Source organism: Pocillopora damicornis, chromosome 11 (genome assembly GCF_964200805.1).
Source record: "Pocillopora damicornis chromosome 11, jaPocDami1.2, whole genome shotgun sequence".
NCBI classification, from domain to species: domain Eukaryota; kingdom Metazoa; phylum Cnidaria; class Anthozoa; order Scleractinia; family Pocilloporidae; genus Pocillopora; species Pocillopora damicornis.
Genome location: NC_142680.1, coordinates 4425729 through 4445728, shown reverse-complemented (window position 1 = coordinate 4445728; position 20000 = coordinate 4425729). Strand labels below are relative to the sequence as shown.

General features: G+C 36.1%; 1 protein-coding gene and 1 long non-coding RNA gene across 8 annotated transcripts in view; both read right to left on the bottom strand.

Annotated features, from left to right (window-relative positions):
• Positions 1-4019: 4019 nt before the first annotated feature.
• LOC149037111 (uncharacterized) lies at positions 4020-5003 on the bottom strand. The gene is made up of 3 exons (XR_016180983.1): positions 4885-5003; positions 4442-4540; positions 4020-4131 (listed from the first exon to the last, which is right to left on the bottom strand). It is a non-coding gene; the product is annotated as an uncharacterized LOC149037111 (long non-coding RNA).
• A 2809-nt stretch (positions 5004-7812) lies between these two features.
• The window catches only part of LOC149037110 (receptor-type tyrosine-protein phosphatase kappa-like), a 23571-nt gene continuing 11383 nt past the window's right edge, over positions 7813-20000 (bottom strand). For 3 of the 7 annotated variants that reach the window (XM_089186907.1, XM_089186905.1, XM_089186903.1), the window contains 18 exons: positions 19411-19522; positions 19178-19317; positions 18944-19095; positions 18661-18742; positions 18209-18285; positions 17269-17308; positions 16568-16665; positions 16246-16362; positions 15499-15647; positions 14864-14999; positions 14312-14461; positions 13789-13891; positions 12907-12977; positions 12321-12455; positions 11605-11727; positions 10966-11120; positions 10162-10229; positions 7813-9979 (listed from right to left, as the gene is read on the bottom strand). In XM_089186907.1, the coding sequence (XP_089043033.1) occupies positions 9675-9979; positions 10162-10229; positions 10966-11120; positions 11605-11727; positions 12321-12455; positions 12907-12977; positions 13789-13891; positions 14312-14461; positions 14864-14999; positions 15499-15647; positions 16246-16362; positions 16568-16665; positions 17269-17308; positions 18209-18285; positions 18661-18742; positions 18944-19095; positions 19178-19317; positions 19411-19522 (2213 nt within the window). In that variant the 3' untranslated portion in view covers positions 7813-9674. Of the gene's footprint in view, positions 9980-10161; positions 10230-10279; positions 10416-10482; positions 10618-10965; positions 11121-11604; positions 11728-12320; positions 12456-12906; positions 12978-13788; positions 13892-14311; positions 14462-14863; positions 15000-15498; positions 15648-16245; positions 16363-16567; positions 16666-17268; positions 17309-18208; positions 18286-18660; positions 18743-18943; positions 19096-19177; positions 19318-19410; positions 19523-20000 lie in introns of those variants that run through there. The other 4 variants (XM_089186904.1, XR_016180942.1, XM_089186906.1 and 1 more) reach the window with 4 other exon arrangements.

The following is a 20000-nucleotide window of genomic DNA, read 5'->3' as shown; positions in this document are numbered from 1 at the left end:
CATTTCGATCCTCATTATTATTCCAAACGTCGACTCTATCGTCGACTCTAAGTGACTATATCCTGAGACACGAACAACGTTCATCTCCCATTTTCTTCAATTTGTAAATAGGCTGACTTAGAAATATCTTCAAGAGACTAGAGTATATCAGCTATCTACATATATCTAACAATAATATTCTGTTAGCTATACTTTTTCAATTTCTTCAAAGGAAGAGTACAACCAGATTTGTTTAACGATTTAGAAGAATCTACTATGTATAAGAACATAATAAATGGTTCAAAAAATGTAATTTTCCTTAAGAGTTAAAATATAAGGAACAACTTCCATTACATTTTTACATTTTTCTCTCTTTTTATATCTACTGGCTCTTAAACGAGTTTGCAAATTCAGTACTTTAACTTTAATTCTGGTTCAGAACTCACTTTAATTCGAATTGAAATTTTCATGCTGCCACTGGGATATTCAATTGCAGATTAAATCTCACTTGATAGCATGGATTCCCTATAATTATACAGATATGCATAAAATACGAGAAAGATTAAAAGAAACAAAGCTTTGAGAGTAGGGGTCTATGGAGTTCTTATATCTAGAGGTATATTATGTTTAATTTGATATCATCAAGTTTTCACATTGAGCAATTTTTAAGGCTGGCATAATGGTTAACTTAATATATAGCCTCTTTGTTCATTTAATGTAGTTTATTTTTGTGAACACTCCCTGTAGGCAAACGTCATGTACAAGTGTTTACATGTATGTCGGTCAAATTAGGAAGTGGCATTTTCCATAAAAAATGGTCTTAACCTACAGCTTTATGGCTCCCAGTCATGGAGCTGGATATGTACCTATGTTAATGTTGGTGGTTGTCTGGTTGTCTAAAGGGTCTAAAAATGAGAAAATGATCTCTTTAAGTCCATTTTGGGATAATTTCTTCTCCCATTTACGTAATTAAGTTCATATATGCACTCCCAACAGTTCCTAAGACCCTAAAAAATTAATATTTTTCAAAGAAACTGTGCAAGACTTTTCACTAACTGGAAGAGTAAGGCTGGGTTGAATTTCATCTCTTAAATACCATATGAATTGACTGTTATATGCAAAAGAATGACGAATATTGGAAGCGTTGTTATCATTATTATTATCATTATTATTGATATTATAATCAATATTATTATTGCTATTATTCAACTATCATTCTGTCTTAATTTCAGTCCCCTCAAAAGCACCCAGTGAATTGATTTTATCTGCAATCTCTTCTACAAGTATCACTGCATCCTGGCAGTTACCTCCTGCATATTCCAGACATGGAATCATTGCAGGGTTCAAATTGTTCTATAAAAAGAAAGGGTTTATCGGGTCCATACATGTGAAAACTATCAATGATGGAAGGATCTTTTTAGGAGTAATTAATGGTCTGAATAAGTACACAGAATATGAATTTCAAGTGTTGGCGTTCATGTCTCACGGTGATGGACCAAAGAGTTCAGTTGTGGTGGAGAGAACAGTGGAAGATGGTACGAAACTTGATTGTTTGTAACAGTTGCAATTCCACTTTTGGTTGGTTTTCAAGAGGCTATCATTTTAAAGTTGGCTTGACATGAATGAAGGTGCAGTAATGTATTTGACTGTGTATGTATGTTGAAATCCTAACAAATATATATTAAAAAGTTTAATCCCTAGTATCTGATTAATATGTAATAATATTAACAATATTTAATAATATCTGTTAATATCCCAGAATATGGTAAGTTCAATATAGTCTCTCCTACGTATCTTATCGATGTTAACAAGAAGCAAGATCTTCATTACTGGTACGTTTAATTCAGTTGCGTAATGTGAAGTGAAAATCCAATTTTAGTAAAACCACAAAACATAAGTTTGGAAAGAAAAAAAACAATTTATTGGAATAAACTAAGATGAACTAGGGTGATTATGGACGAAGGAAATTGACATGGGTTTCAAATGACATGCTAAGACCGTAAAAACTTCTTAGGGCATAATGTTTAACTTTTGACTGAATTGTTTTCCCCCAGAGCCTAATAGTGGCCCAGCTAAAGTGTTTTCTGCCTATGTGAACAAGACCACCTTAAACATTTCATGGGCACCTCTACCAAGAGAGCAGAGTAATGGCGGCATCATTCTGTACAACGTCAAAAAATAATTGTTGTCTCGGGGGACACGACAGAAAAGATCACCTCTGAGCAGCAAAACAGTCAATACAACAGAAAAATTCATTCTATTGAGTGGATTATTGCTTTGTTCGCAATACCAAGTGTCTGTTTGAGCTTATACCAAAGTAGGTCCTGGCCCATATGGTCCACCTTTAGAACTGCCGAGAACGTCTGGTAAGTAAATACGATATATGTCAAAATAGCCCCTTAAAATTGATGGAAGTAAACCAGTGCAAGAGATTACACTTCGGCAAATCAGAACAGAGGAAAATATTGTAAGGAAGTCCAAACTTTTAGTAAAAAGATAAAAATAAGTGATTTTATAATACGATCTATACGGTCCTGTGCACCCTCTTGGGAAGCATTAAGAAAAATCTCCGGATGAGGGTCGTATGCGATAACCCGAGCTGGGCTATGGAAAGCCGTACGCCTTTGTGCGTGGCATTAGAAGATGCTAAAATTAAAGAAGCAAGGAAGAAAGGAAACGAGTGGCGACATTGAACTGCTCTTCCCACTTCAGTCACATTCAGATTGTGGGAGAGGTTAACAGGCTTTTGGAGATTAGATTTGGAAACTAAATAATTTCATGTCGTGACATAGTGATGTGGAAGCGTGCTTTTACTTCGCTTTCGTTTCAGGACACTTTCATTATCATTTTTCTCAAAGACCCAGGAACACCTTGGGGTTTGAGTGCTTTAAATGTTGGAACAACGCGAGTGAGTCTGGAATGGAAAGAACCTGAGCTAACTATGAGAGAAGGCATTAGTTATAGGGTAAGCTAAACGAAAGCGATGAAAATTTAAATCTAAATGGAAAATTTAAGTTCACGTTCTGAATTTATAGCGGAGCTCGCAGAGCGTAGCCCCATAATTATACAAAATAGTAATAACCCATCAATTTTGTGTAAAATTATATCTGCTTTTGCAGTTGTTAGAGTTAATTTTTCTTCATTAATCTGATGGATTTAACAACTATTAGAAGAAAGGAAACCTAAGTGGAGTTAATTATTTTAGAATTATATCCTTTATAGTTTAAGGTAATATTTTTCTTTGTTTTTTTGTCGGTGCGGATGAAGGGTTTCTTTGTATTTGCAGAGATTTTCTCTCAACTCTTTATACCCTTACATCAGTTTGCATATTCTCCATACCGTCCGCTATACATTTACTATAGAACTTAACAATCAAGAGTTTCTATAGTTGGTGATCATTTCCTTTATTCTCATGACCTTAATGTTTGATTCAAGGGTGATGTTATGAGGAGAAATTAGATGCTAATCGATAAGGGTTATTAAAAGTAAACTGTTATCATTTACCTTTGATCGTTAGACCCTTCTCAGTAGTTAAGCAGTGTTTTATTTGATTACTGTTTGTCTCTTAAGGTAAAGTGTCTCGGAACAAAGCTTTACAATGAAAGCTTCAGAGAGGAAGGTGTACAAGACGTTGGCAGTTCCATCTCTTACACCATGAAAGGTTTAGTTCCAGGCTCTACCTACGAGTTCCAGATTTTCGTGAGCTCTGTATGTAGATTCAGAGAACCCAGAAGATTTCCTGATAGGATCAAAACAAAGATGACAGGTATACCTTAATGTAAACGATTATTTTCCTGTTCTAAAGCCATGCAGATAGAATTCTAGTATCATTTGTCCCATAGATTTTCAGGACTTTGTTTAAGTGATAACTTATTTTAGAGTTCCGTAAAAATGAGAGCGTACGATATATATAGGAAGTAACTCTTATGAAATACAAAAATAATCTTTTCAGTGGCCTGCATATTTATAGAGGACGTTTCAGAGTCAGAGTTGACCCGGATCATGCTATCGGAGTGGCTATCAGAGTATACAATATCTTGCTTTGTATTAGCTTGGTATGCTGGCGCATCTGAACTTAAAGCCGCTTGTTAGTTTACAAACATTCAGAGTCCTTTTCGATGCCGTCTTGCGAAATCAGACCACTTGTAAACTCTAAAGTAGATATAAGGATTCCTTTAAATTTTTGGACAAGAAAGAAGAGAACAAAGGAGAGCAAGGAAAAAAGGATTGTAAAATTAACAGAACTATTAAAGTGAACATGTCATTTAGCTGAGCGTAAAGGCCGATTTCTTCGAATATTAGCCATAGACTAAACATAAAAGAAAGACCGAGGACTTCTATTGATATTCTCCCGAACTGTCTAAGTATTATTACATGCTTTTATTCGGTATTTTACAGTCCAAAGCTGCATTATGGATGGATGCATCTTTTCTTTCTAGAAAATTGCGATAATTTTACTCACCTAGTACACAATTTTCCTCTGTAGCTCCAATGGCCCCATTTGTACCTCAGTGGACTAATATGGAAGTCTCGGAGTTATCGGTCGAAATTAACCTCTGGCCTGTAGAGCAAAGAAATGGTCCAGTGAGGTGCGTGACTGTAGAATAGAATATGCGGTATATATTTATCAAGTTAATAATATACATGGAAAATTACGCGCGTCTGATTGGCGGAAAACGAGTTCATTTCTCATGCAACACGAGTGCCAATTACAAATAGCGCGCGCGATGCGTTTTGCTAACAAGTAATAAGACGATTCTAGTGTTATTTGGTTTAAATAAGCACTTGTAAATTTTTCAAAGACTACAAATTGCATTTTGTTATCTTTGAAAAACTTTCTCGAGCTTATGAACACCAAATTGCACTCGAAATCATGTTGCTGCTTATAAGTTTCAGGTGACGTACTTATATAAGTATTCCACTCATTCCAAAATGATGAATTTTTTGATGTACTGTTGGTGTCCTTATCGGTTTTTGCCCGTAATCCCTAAGATGAGACAGATAAAGCGTCAACCTATTTTACCCTTGTACCCCTAGAATGATTTACCTTAAAATCTACACATTATTCAGCAGACAATTAATGAGAATACTCAAACTTATCAGATAGAACTTGTTTTCTTGATCTAACACCAAATTTTCGTAACAAATTTACAAGGAAATGTGTAGCGATCAGATCTTGAGAGTTAAAGGGCCAATAATATAATACATAAAATAATAATAATAATAATAATGTAATAATAATAATGTAATAATAATAATAATAATAATGTAATAATAATAATATAATATAATACATTAGTGTACATTAATTAGATTCACTCCACCTTTTATCTCAGGACTCTCAGAAACCTATTTATTCATTCATTTATATATCATTTTATTAAAGTAAAAGTCAATAAATAAAGCAATTTTCTATTTTTGATGATTTTCCAAGTAAACGTGACCACTCTTTTTCAAGAACATGTGAAGGAATTTAACGGAGTATATAGGCAGTGTCTACTACCTAATCCCTAGATCTAAATCTGATGTCTTTGACGTCCTTTAGTTTTTTAAGGCGACGGAACGATGGTCAGAGTTTCATTGATAAGAATTTCGCTCTTATTCCTAATCTCAGTGCCTATCAGGTAATTGTCTTTAAAGTCTCTGATTGTGCGCAAGACTTGAATTGAAACATTTTACGTTGCTGCGGAGTTGAAAAATAACCCTGTCCATGAGAAGTTTACTGTTGGTGACGGGAAATCGTATGGAGCCTTTGTTAACAATGAACTGACAAGGGGGGAGAAGATTACATTTGGTCACTTTTTGACCTTTGTTTCGTTTCACAGCAAATTTTAGAAGGAGATGTCAGCAAAATCGCTATGATTTCTATTAAACCAGGTAAGTGATTCGATTTTTACTTGATACTCAGAAACCTCTATTTTCAAAAGTGATGAAAGACCTACGGTTAGTAAAGCAATTGTGTGAACAGTTGAAATTCTCTGCCCTGCTGGCCATGTGTGGGAAAAAAATCCAGCAAATTCGTTTCGATGGTTAATGTTTCACGCAGAATCCTGATTTGGATATATTCGTCGGCTGACCTTGCATATTATACAACTCTACTACAGTAACTTCCTTGTTACTGTCATATACCATTTCCTCGTTTCACTGTGACACGAACTCTTTTAATTTAATAAATAGTAAACCCGTGATTCCACGAAATTCAGCTGTATGATGAACAAGTGCCATAGCTTTGGCACATGGACATAACTTGTTCTCTTAGTTTTTGGGATTATGCTCATCAACAATTCAATCATAGGGTTTTGCTGTCAAAACTTTACTCTCTTTTTAACAAGCAAGTATAACTTAGGACACCAAAGGAGAAAGCTGTAAGTATTATGGAGTTTTGCAAACGCGCTCATTATTGTGCATTTTGATTTTCAGCTGAAAGCCGAGTACTTTTCGCTGCTGTCATCGCCCTTTCTTCTATTGTTTTTTTCTCTCTTATTGTGAACGGTACCCTAATATGGCGGTTAAGACGAGCCGAGCCTAAGAATAGAACAACCATAGTAAACAGTGGTATCCCTGTCCCATTTGGTGTTCATCAAGCATCAGAAACTGGTGTTTATATGGAGCTGCAACCCAGGCCTTCTGACGGGCAGCCACGTGAACCACCTGAATACCAGTCACTGGACGACAGACGGGTGACCCAAGATTACTACAATATGGGAGTTTCGGAAGAAAGCTTGGACGAGTAGGGAGAAATTTATGAAAATGTGGAGTGAAATGGGAGTGTCCTCTAATTGAAAAAAGGTGTGGATCATCGATATAGCCCTTCAGATCAATAGGACCCGTGGTTTTGATTAAGTGATATTATCGTGATCAACTCAGTTGATAACGTAAAATTACCCTGATATTACATCTAGTTCGTTGCAGTATTATATTGTTGTTACATCACTACACGCGTTGTTTTTTTTTTCTCAGTTTGAAATGAAAACGATATCCTTTGATGCCACAAATACAATACTAACTGAATAAGCAGGAGTTATATAATTTTCCTAAAAGTATGTCCTGTTAATGTCATTTATAATAGAAAGCTGTTCTAGTTGAGGTAAGCCACAGTAAAATTTTAGCACTTCATCGCTTCTATGCCGACCAACGCAGATTATATTTTCAAATTTTTATTTAAATGATTATTACAGGTTTTGAAAGTAATTTTCGGTGGAATTGTAAGGTATATTTAAATGTTGTTCGATGCTCGATAAATTATCGTGTTTGTAGCAAGTCATTAAAAACAGCGAACACAGGCCGCGAGACAGTTACGTGCGGGACGTGCGAGGAAAAAAGCAAATGGCTTCGCTCCCTTCCCGCGGGTGTGCGCACGTGTGAATCGCGCACCATGTTAGCCTGAGAAACGCAAACAAATAAGGATTGATTCATTGCGATTTCAAGCTTTAACTGGACGATAAACTGGGAAAAGATAGTCTTAAATTAATGGTTGTTCTCAAGAAGGTCAATTTTTGCTCAAGAAGCGAAGGTTTTATTCAGAAGAGAGGGAAAGCCACGCTTCTACGAGGTAGACATGAAATGAGTGAAAGCAACGAGTCTAAAGTTCAGTTAACGATGATATAAATAGTTAATTTTGACAACAAAATCTCAGTTCATTGAATTATGTGTATTTTATGTAAACTTACCCTTAGTTTTATTCTCCACCAGGTAGTTTCAATGGCTTCAAAACCCACAAGAATGAGAACGAATTTTTCGTCAGAATGATTCATGGCGTGTTCATGCCTCGAGGGACTGTTTGGACTGAATGTTCATAATTAACTTGAAAATGTATCATGAGCATCAAGTAAATGAAACGCATAAACCCAAATTTATTCAATCGTTTTGTCACATTCCCTTACATGCTTTGCAAAGGATATTTGTTCTTTAAAAAGTAGCTTGGTACGATAAATAAGCAATAAATTATATTTACAACCCTGACTGAGAAGAGCGTTTGAACATTATTATCTTTGAAATGTTAACGCGACGTCACTTAAAGGTTATAAATCACAAGAACTTTGCCTGGACATAACAGCCACAGAAAATGTGTAACAATATAAAAAAAGGGCTGGTTATATTGGCCAATGCTTTTATATGTGTCATTATTGTGGTTTTTCATTTACTCACTGAGAACTTGAAAAAAGACCGCGCGCTCATGTTTGAAGTCAAGATAGCGATCGCACTGCAAGGATGCAGATGTTGCGTGGGCGCGGGTGGATAAGTCCGCACCTTTATTCACGTTTTCTGGCTCAGAGCTCCTTCTTCTCGTGACACATTGTCGTGTCTTTTTTTTTTTCCATTTCCTTTCCTTACCACCTTTTCAAAATTTCAACCATCCACATGTCACTTTCTTCAAAATTACTGCCTCATTAAGCCAAGCTTAAGTTCAAACGACGTTCCTCATCTGTATGAAGATAGATGCGATTCCGCAATGTTTTCAACGGAAATGGAATTCTGTTTCCCCAGACGTCTGCAATATGAATTATCGAGCAAAAACTTGAAATGTTAGCGTATAGAGTGCCAAGTCTTTTTCATCGACAAAACTTCTCTTTTCGCTGTTCGTTACTATATTCATTCAGAATATCAGATCGAATTGATCTTTCATGCGGATGTCTCAGATAAGAGACTTCCTTCGGAGAGATTTTCTATAAATAACTGTAGTGGAATTTACCAAGGAATTGGGTTTAGTCAGTTTATTTTCTTTTGCTGTAACGTCAGATAGTTTCATCGGTGAAGGTTCTCTTTGACTACATCTTCATAAACTAACAGTCGAACGCAATGAAAATAAACGAGATCAGTTCAAACTCTTAAGAGGAATATTAAATAAGAAACTGCTGGTCGATCACTCCAAAATTCACACAATGTAGATAGAATTGTTAACTATAAGATGGGTGAATATATAAACACATTTCAGTCAATCAATCAATCAGTCATTGAATGTATTAATATATATCCTCAACTCTATATAAATTCTATCCTTTACCTTAGTAAAATATACAACGGCTGAATATCAGACCACTTAATGCGCTTTACACCTTTGAATCTTTCATTTATCGTTATCAAAATTAGTTTATAATTTTATTACTAAAAATCTAACTCTATACAAAATTATTTCTGATTTCTGAGAAAAAAAATACTATTTTTTTAAAGTTATGTGACCATCTCGTATAATTTATGAATTTAACATTATGAAAAATTAACTCCAGGTAAGGGAATTAAATGCAAAAAAAGGGCAAACTGTCCCATTAAACCAAACTATAAAATTAAAATGACAAACTTCCATTTTTGATTCAACGCTTTTGAAACGTAAAGACACCTCTAAAGCTTCAATGAAACATTTAAGAGGAATATAAACTATGATATATCTAAGTTATAAAAGGTTCTCCTTTACCATTAACCTATAAGAAAACACAAAACTCGATGAAACGTAATAAATTAAACTATTTGAATACTTTGTATTTTGAACCATTTACATACATTCCTCTTTTCCTTAATGGGATACCTTTGTATTTTGAATTATTTTACATATACCTGTCTCTCTTTATCTTAATGTAATAACTTAAAAAGTACGATAATTGCCGTTGTCCTAAGCCCTGTAGAGACACATGTCTGTGTCCCAAGTTACTATAGCAAAATCTGATGTAAATCTATCAGCTATCAAACAGTGAACCTCTTCAGATACCTGTACGTTTACCTGGACTACTCTTTTTACAAAAATAATTAAGGAAAACCTTCATTGATATTATAGGGAAAGGCCTTCCTCGTAGAGGCATACATAATTTGTAACAAAAGATTTGAATACGAGGAAAAAAAAACATGCAGAGAACAGCTTCGTAAAAACACCCATGATGTGCATCACTTCTTTCTATCAAATCTGTTTTATACTTTGCAATGCTTTTTAACATTCCGCAAAGTTTGAGTAGGTGCTGAAAGAGTCTAAGTAAGCCAGAACTGTTTTGTAACAAAACATGTACTGCTCCTAAAAGATGAAAACATAAAAACACTCCTTAGGATCACAAAAAATAACCCTACTGATTTGTGAGCGCTCAGCAAAGTGACCATGTTATTTTCTCAGAACCCAAAAGAAATGACTGAACAGTACAGAAATTCAATTCTAATTCTTCGAAGCAAAGTTCCGTGTTTTGATAAAGTCAGGCGTACCTTGGAGGGCCCCTACTCCCGGTATTAAAACTACCGGAGTGGAGTTCCCCTGTTTTTCCTCTGGCAATCTAGACATGAGTAAAGTTATAACAATGGATTATGACATTTGTCAACTTACAAGGGTGTTGACAGCACCTGGTCTCTTTGCTCGAACTAGTTTTACAGTCTGGAAAACATCAACTGTTTGTTCAATCTTGACTCGTTCGATCACTGAAATTATGGTAGCTACACAGCCACTGCGGCCAATACCATCACTATAGAAAGATAAAACGGGTAACTATTTAGAAAAAATGAAAAGAAAACGATTGTCTATTCGTGTTGCAGTTTCTTGCCTTGATTCTTGTTAGCCTTTAATTTAGCGAGTCAAGTGTCTACTTTTTTCAGACATGTTCAACCAATAACACTGTCTACGCTAGATAAGGTCATCTACATTAACCATTTAAACCTTCGACCATTCTGTAGAAAAAATAAATATTTGGTCATTTATTAGTATAATGTCTAACAAACTGACTATGAGCAATTCGGGCATGACATATGTGCCGAGTAAAACATTAGGGAGCTTAAGCACAGATGTTTTTGGGAAGCAGACGGCAACCAGAAGTTAAAATTATCATTTTTGGTGTTCAAACAATATTTTTCGTTGGCGCGGTTTGGTTTAAAATGCTAAAGCGGTGTCTTAAAAAGATCGCTGCTTAAGCTCTGTATCAATAACCATAACTTTTAACGTTTTAGGGTTATGTGTAGTAATCCATTCAAAAATATGATAACATCTAGAGAACTCTTTACTTAAAGAACGCTCTTTACCTGCACTGAAAAACAATGACTCCATCTCCTGATTGCTGCTGAGACTGTTGTACAGCATTCATTAGTTCAAGTATCTCTTTGAGATCTGGGCACGAGTTTCCATCGGCCCAACCGGTGTACTGTATATGCTGTATAGTTGACTTCCTGTCATGAGACTCAAAAACAAATTAAAATAGGAAGAAATTCACACCATTCTTCAAAACAGATGCCTATTAAAAAATCAACTTTAAATGTAGGATTAGTTTGTTTATGTGGAGTGAAACATTGAATATTGAAAAGCGAGCAAACAAACTCGATTCCATAATAATGCATAAGTTCAGCGGAAATTCTAGTGTTAAATCAAATAATATCCTTTAGACACTGTATCGATAATGTAAGGAGAATTTACAGACTGGTCTCTCCTGATATTGAAAGAGTTAAGGTCAAACCATCCACCTTTCATTAACATAAATCACACGCGTTGAAAATATATAAACACTTTCTGTTGGTATTGATTATAGTTTCATCGAAACTACCCATAACACAGGGAACCTTCGAATACTAGTACAAGCAAACCGCAACCATTGGTATGAGAAGAAGTTCGCTCCAAACTACCTAAAGAACAGAAAACTTTAAAATACTTGTACAAACAAACCGTACCGCTGCATTCTCTAAGGTAAATCGTCTGGTAGTTATATTGTTCAAGGTTTCTTGGGACAAAAGCTGAACAGTGACTACACCATACCTGGCGGATCCCTCACTTGGCCAGTATTTTGGGTAACTCTACAAAAAGAAAAACAGTGCTACATGTTTGATCCGTGATATAATTATATATACTTAATATCGTGGTCTAAAAAAAGGGGTTGCAAGGATTTTCCAGTAAAGAGTTCCAACTTTTCCGTGGTCAATCGTTGTAAAATGTTACTTTCCCTCGACGATAAAGCTTCTTCAGTTTAAAGGTGTTGAGGAGATATCCGAACTAGAGTGACATGTGCTCTAAACATTTGGAAGTTTTCATTTCGCCAGCCAGTAACGCAGACGAGTATCGTATTTACAAGTGACAGCGGTTTAGTCAAAGAGTCTCAGCGGGAAAGTTACACTTTGCCGATAATTTTTGAGAGCATATTAGTTTCACTGCGTTAATTGATGCTTTAGACGTGTTTTGTCCCATTATTTTTGCCACATTTTAACGTATAGTGGCAATCTATCAAAGTTTTCCAGAGATTTCCATCAGTTGCCCATATCAGTGGCTGTTTTGATATGAATCATTAGAGCTGTAACATCATAGTTTAGGCAGGTTCTGTAGATTTCTTGGTTGAAAATACGTAGCAAAGAGTGTTGTTTAGTGCTTTTCAGAAACATGTCATGATTCGTACCTGCCTTCCTTCTTTCAAGTTATTCAACATTACAACTGTGCCAATATTATACAAAGAAATCATCAGCCAGAAGTCTTTAATGGTGTTTTCTAATGGCGCTTGAGTCAGGATGTATGCATTCCGTTCTCTATAGTCCTGAAAAATAAAAGTTCAAAAGAAAAGGTGGACGTCAAGTTAAGCAACACGAGTATACCCAATACGAAAAGAATAACAGTACCTCTTTACCCAAAAAGAAAATACTGGAAAAGAATATATACTTATAGATTGAACAAATTCAAAACATATGGACACGTTGCACCAGAAAGCTTTCTAGAGAACTTGAAACTACTGAGTTTTTTCTTCAAATCAACATGTTGGGAATACTTATTTTATGAGCTCCTCGCCTTTATTAGGTTTCGTCGCTACATTGATTAAACATTTTTTTAAATTTTTTTTTGATTTGTGAATTCATGTAATATTGCTATTCTTCTGTATTATTGATTGACTATTTTTAAATTTCGTACTTGCGATGTTTTGTGTTCAATTAATAAATAAACAAAATATATATTACCAAAAAAATCTTATAAGAAGGCATTTTTGCACTTACATCCACATATGAGGCATTGATGTAACTCTCTTCTTGTGAGGAAGCTTGTAAGTGCACTCGAGCATTGTCCACTAGTGTAAAATCGACATAAAGGCGTTTATGCAGACAAAAAACATACCAAACAATAGTTATAAAGATTCTCTTAGATCTATCGTTTGGAAACATTATTCGATGTGTGGCGCCACCTGAAATTTGGTATGGAATTTTAGGGAACCAAGTGTCGAACTTTACGCATTATAGTTAACCTGGAGATATTTCTTTATTCCAAGTCCTACGCTGTCTTAGAAACCTTGATTTCACGCCAATTTGGGTTCCCTTCGTGTGAAGTTTACCCAAGTTGTCCTAAAACACAACACAGTGACTTTAGCCATGACTCGAACCTATAACATTTTATTTGTTTGGGTCATCGCAGTACGACTTCATAATACCTTGTAGGCTATGACCTTTCTTTATCAAAACTAACAAAATTATGGAGAATGATTGATGATTGGCGGCTGAATTGTGTGAAAGCCTGCTTTATTGAAAAGTATTTGCATTTTCGCGCATTATTATCTAGACTATGGGTTTATTTTCTCGTGTATACAAGTAAACTGAAATCTTTTTGCCTTGACTATGATCGATCAATGGCTAATTTGTTCCCAAAATTTGTGAAAACTTTGATCGTTAGGTAACAAAACTTTGTGTTGTCCAATCGGTAATCCACTCGTGACTAACAAATTTTACATTGATTGGGGTCTTTCTATGTCGGTGACCACTCGTAAGGTTTCAGACCTAATGAGACCTCACTTGGTTTAGGGCTCCATTAGGAAATAACACAGGAGTGAGCAGAAATCTTGTTTGACATTCTTGAAAGACTGCAAAGTAAGACAAGGTAACACTTACGCGGAACAGTGTTGGGGAATCTGTTTTTGACAGCGTTTTCAGGCAGAAATGCTTCCTTTGCTTCCTCTTGAGAAGCCTGGGCGTTTGTTACAAGTTCCAAGCGCTACGACAAAAGTATCAAAAGATGTAAGTGATTATTTTTGCATCTTTCAGTTTGTCCTTTGAAAACCCTTTTCATCTTCTTTATCTTAAGCCAACCTTTGGCCGTCCTGCTTTCATGTTAGTTCCTCTGCCGTTTTTGTTTCTTACCGAACTGAGTTATTGCCTTCTTCTTCAAGCTACAGCAGTTTTTTGTGATTTGATAATTGAGTCAATGCTCACTTGTGAGCGAGACACAATCGTTAGTTTGTGGAGATAAGCTGTCTTGAAAAGTGTAGATAAGACATGAATGTGATGTTAACAATATCAAACAGAGAAGTCTTTAAAAGAATCCTCAGGATCAAGTAATAAGCTGTCTTATTGGTATTTAAGTCTAATTTCGCAACAAAGCGAAATGTATTTATTAGAAATAGTTGCTAGTTACCTTAAACTCTCGTTCATATCCAGTCTTTTTGGATGGTTTATGCACCATGGAAAGCTTGTTAATCACAATTCGTAGGTCCTGAGGGATAAACTCTGTATTTCCACATACCAAGGCCTCCATCACTGCTTGATGCAGGAAAACATACTGTTCCTATACAGAGGTAAAGTCAATACCAATACTGTTGGACTGAACGAACGGTTTTTGGAGCAAGAAAACGCACTGGTTCTATGCAGAGACAGAGTAGTGATGAGACAATAGGCTTTTGATATATGTCTATATATATACATCAATCTGTATATCTATTTGATATATATATTTATATATCAATTCGGATAAAGTCATATCAAGAACGATTAGATTTTCTAAATTTGAAGATGGTGGTTTCAAGAAGGTGGACTCTGAAATCATTTAGGCGTTTTATCGAAATCATAACTGGCTTACGATGGTCCTCACGATAACCGTGGAGCACGACGAACCGTGAAATAACTAAGCTCAGAATAAAAAGGACTTATGCTGCTGTTATTCTTATGGAAAGCGTTTGAAATTGCTTACATCTTTCTGCACCATGTAAGGACGAGATCTACGCATTACTTGCACGTAATTCTGTATGAACACAGTTTTAATCTTCTCAGCACTCTCCAACATAGCGTCGATAGCAATGTATGCGCCAGTTCGACCAACGCCAGCACTGTACCAAGGTAACAATAGAGGTAATTAACAATTCTTATTGTTAAAAAATATGAAGAGAAGAGGCGAAGGAAAACAATCAACCCTTTTTTTAAGTATGGAAACTCGCACTGATCAAACACGACAAGGTGACTTGCACTTTGAGTAGTTTCCCTGTATTTACTTTGAGTCCTCATTTGTTCCTCATGATGTCGAGCTTCCGTCGCATTAGATGTTGGGATTGCTTTGGTTTTGGTTTTACGACAACCAACTGAAAAGCCCTGTTAGAATTGTTAGTTATTTTAAGCACGATTGGGCGACTCTCGAGGGTAAGGGATTGGTTGATGGAGGGCTTTGGTAATTTACACACATGGAGGTATATTAAGAAAAATTTTTATCGTTACCCGTAGAAAAGAAAAGTTTTAATTAGAAAATCTGCAGAAGAACCTTAACCCAAATAAAAATAGTTTGTAAATATGAAGCCGTTAACTTTAAGTCTTGAAATTTTCTGTGCTCTTTACCTGCAGTGCACAAGAAGTGGTCCACCAGTAGCCTGGTGTCTGGCATGAATCTTTTGTCTAAATCCAAGTAGAGCTGTGGAATGTTGTGGGACGCCTTTGTCTGGCCAAGTGACGTAATGAAACTGGTGCACGTTCCTTTTTTCTGAATCCTAAGGGGAAATTCACGCCTTGGTTGAAGATGTTGTCATAGAGGGAGCCCAAAATACGTCATTATTTTCGAGTATTTTTCAATGAAAGATTAATTCCATTACGTAATTTTAGTTGGAACAGAGATCATGCCTAAACAGATCCAGGGGGCCCAAACTTTGATTCATAAGACACATTTCTGTTTTTTGTTTTCATCATATATTTTGTTTTATTTTTTACTCAGCAGCCTTAATGAACTAAAAGATATTTAAAGATTTAATTTTTAGTACTCTAATTTCATCCTGCAGTTGGAAAAATATTGGTTTGAGTCAAGTGGTAAAAAAGTCTGATGGAAGGGTGGAAGGGGGGACGTCCGAATCCCCCGTACCCTCCACCGAGATCCGCCACCGGTACAAATACAAATACACCCTGCCGGTGGGTTGCAGCTTCTTTGATTGGATGCATTGCAATTTGCGCACTGCTACCATGTACTCTTTAGGTATGTAACACACCCAAAAGGTATATACTTAAAACGATTAGGACCTTTTGTCTAGCACTTAAGGCCATATTCTTTAAGGAAGTACTAAATATAAAAACAGAAATTTTATTAAGACACCCCACCTTCGTCACAATCAATGACCTGATGACGTAATCGGCGAAAGTTTCAGTCTTTTGAAGAGTAACTGTGAAAGCACCATATTTGGAAGTGTGATCTGGCCAATACTGATCGCATTTACCCTACAGTTAAGACAACAACAACAAAAAATGCATGTGAGCCTATATGTAGCGACCCATGACGTTATTCTGATCTTGGTTTTGAATGTGATCGATATTTAGGGTTATGGTGCGAGTTTTACAGACCACTCACGAAGCGAAGGAAATGTAAAATAAATGAAACTCCGGATAAAGTTGAACGTTAAACTGAAAACTGATCTACGTCTACCTTCCCCCCCTCAACCAGGTTTGTAAGCATCACAATGGTGGAACAGTTTTCCTGCCAGACCAGTCGCCAGAAATCATCGACAGTTGTAGAAATTGGACCTAATAACCCAATTACAAGTAGTCAGAATATTGTTAAAGAATGTTGAAGCGTGTGGTAATTTAACAAAGCCATGAGCTATTTAACAACATTGACACAACAATGGGACAAGTCTTTCTTTCGGGACAGTGGGAACTTTCTTGAATACATTTATAAATGATCTTTTTTTTCCTGAGAGGTTTTACCAACAGAGTAACAAAGGAAAACTAGCACAACCAAAATGGCCAGAAAAAGGCCACAGAAAACCCCTTTAAAGGGACTGAACCCCGTAACAACGAGCTATAATCTTCGCCCCCTAATAATGCAGCAACTATCGTTCGAACTAAGCGAGAAATTTCTATAACCTTTGCACATATTACGTTGATCGAAGGAACTTTTACTCAAGGACGCTTTTGTTAGTTCCAGAGGTGTCCCATGTGCAGACGGTACACGGTTAAATATACTGAAGGAGACCTAGATAAAACCAACGGTGACTATTATGCGAGACGTTTTGTAGTTCTCTAACTCTATATTGCAGCAGAGTTCACTACAGCAGTTAGACAATGACTCGTGTTAACGTGTGACAATTATGGGTGTTTCTACGAGACTCCTCCAGATAATTGTACCTTGTGTGGCGATATAAGTCATGGTGACCTCGTCGTAGGTCTAAGGAGAGAAAGTAGAAAACTTGATGTTATGAGTAATTGTTGTTGTAAATATAAGCATCTTGAATTCTCCAGACTGCTTACTCATGCTGACAAGTGTACCATAGAACTTTCTAAAACATTTCTTCAAATCACGCATTTATTACGTAACACTATTAAAATAGTACTTTTATAAGCTTCTGAAATGTTCTGGAACACTGTGTAAATGTATATAAGGACTCAGTTATGCAGTAGTAGTAGTAGTTGTTGTTGTCAGGAGACACCGACTGTTTAGAAAGCTATACCGTGAGAGAGAGCTAAAGTGGAAGATTGCTAATTTTAAGAAAAGTTAGAGGAAACTGTGAGTTCGGCGAGCTAAGATATAGACTGTAAGGGGCTTAAGTAAGTTCACTAAGCATAATTATTGTACTGCCTTTAGGAGTCGCCCCTTATTAAGAACATCACTCGTTGTTTAATAAGGTAGTTGAGTTTGTAGGATTGTAGTGTTTTTCTGTCGGTTAGATTATACCGTAACAGTTAACTGAAATTAATTATAAGTATTCAAAATATTGATATGTCTTTTCCATGCCTTTCTCAGCCGTTTATTATGTAAGTTATGAGGTTTGCTGTCGAAGTTAAACAATAATGGATGAAAGGTGACCCCATAAGAGTAATGAAAGACTGCAGACAGAAAACAGAAAATATTCATGCTGATTTTTTTTCAAGATGCCCGAACGGTAAAATAAGTTTTATTTGTATATCTCTTCATTTATATATATCATCAAACAAGTAGTGTCGACGCGCCGTTGTATTGCTCTGTATTGTCGTGTCGTACCGTTTCGTTTTGTGTCGAGTCGTATTGTGTCGTCCTGTCTCCGTCGTTGTTTTGTCGTCATATGCATATGTATTTCGTGTTACTGACCGGAATGTAGCTTGCATTGATGTAGCTGGAATTTTTATCACCCTCTATTTCCTCCAAAACAACACGAGAATGATCATCTGTTAATTAACACAATTGGTGATTTAGGAACTTGTTAAGTTTTTTTTTTTAATTTTTTTTTTATGGCGTGAAATACGTATAAATCTTGAACATAGTGTATGGTGCGAAATTCTGACTCAAACTTGACCATTTTACCACTTCCCACCTCACCAACTTTGAAATGATTGGAGATACTGACACAGTTTTATATTCAGAGAGCTATGGAATTTATACTGATTGATAATAATGATTATTGCCTTAAAAGACACTAACTGCAGAGGCAGCGCTAGTTAAGGTCTAGTCACTAGAAACTGATTTTAATTTAATATAACTTAAAGGTTTTTTACATGGTTACCGTTAGATAGAAACAACAAAAAATCTTTACATGCACTCAAATGAAACGATGTTTCCATAACGGTTCTTACTTCTGTTACTCTTGCTAATCTCACAAGGAAACAGCATATCGCCCTGTAAATTCTAAGAAAGGTATATACTAAGTTGCAAAACATGTGCTTTTATCAAAAACGATTCGATGTGATCACTTTTTGAGACCCTTGCAACAAAATCCACCACAAATACCAAGTCACCTATTGCGAAAAGGAACAACACACAAAAAAATCGAGAAATATTTACAAGAGCTCTATCGTACAATAACATACAGAAAAACCAACGTCTTACCTTATATTCCTGTCGCAGTACAATAGCACCATTTTCAGAACTTTTCTTGAAGTATTTTGCAAAATTAGCCACAGGAATTGGTTTGGGCCTACCATCGTCAGCCTCACAGTAGGTAGCCTCTTCCTCTTCACCGTCAGGCTGTTGTTCAATACCTTTAGGGGAAAGAAATCGTATATATGGAACTTTGCAGTATTTTGATAATCCCTATAGGCAATCAACCATGTTATAACATACCTTCAATTGACCGACGACTGTCTCCCACATTCTGATAAACCAAACTTGACGCATTCGCGCCAAGGTTTTCATAATCGTTTTGAAGGTCATAAAATTGGACAGGTCTTTCATTAGCAGTTTGGGATCTTGTCTGCCTTCTCCTGGAAAAAAAAATTAGATAAAATGTGTACTTTTCGGTTGCAATACTTTTTTCTACGCTCAGTCATTAGTATTCAGTCTTAAAATAAACAAACCTCCGGTATAAGAGCACAGCGACAACAACTGCTGGTATAAGGAGTAGCAGCAGAACTGCAGGTACAGCAACAGCAACGACATTAAAACCGCTGGAATTTTCCTCTCTTCCACCTTCCATGAAAGAAGAGTGTAAATAGCATTTCAAGATAGACATTTGGTAATCAAAAAATAAAAAATGGTTTTAAGAAATAATTTTAGTCGATGATGGCCGAAAATCGTTTTGAAGGTTCGAGTGACATCACAAGAAAATACACGTACAACCGGCAATGACTAAAATGGTGTCGGCTTGGATTGCGGACTCGTACTACCAACTGCGGTACTGACTCATGCTAAGAAAAAGCCTTAAGTTTTAAATGCTGGTTCGAGGAAAGTACATTCAACCGACAATTTGGAACTTCTTCATTTCCAATCCGCGTTAATCTTCTCCATTTGTTCTGTTTAGGTTTATTTGCGCATTTTTGGCTTTGGCTACCCCAGCCATCAATTTATCAATTGTTTCCCTCGAATTCACTTTAGTTTTGTTAGCAGCTCGCTACTGTCCTCAAATTTAGCTCGGCACCAGGCCGAGCAAGCCAAATTCTGGCATAAA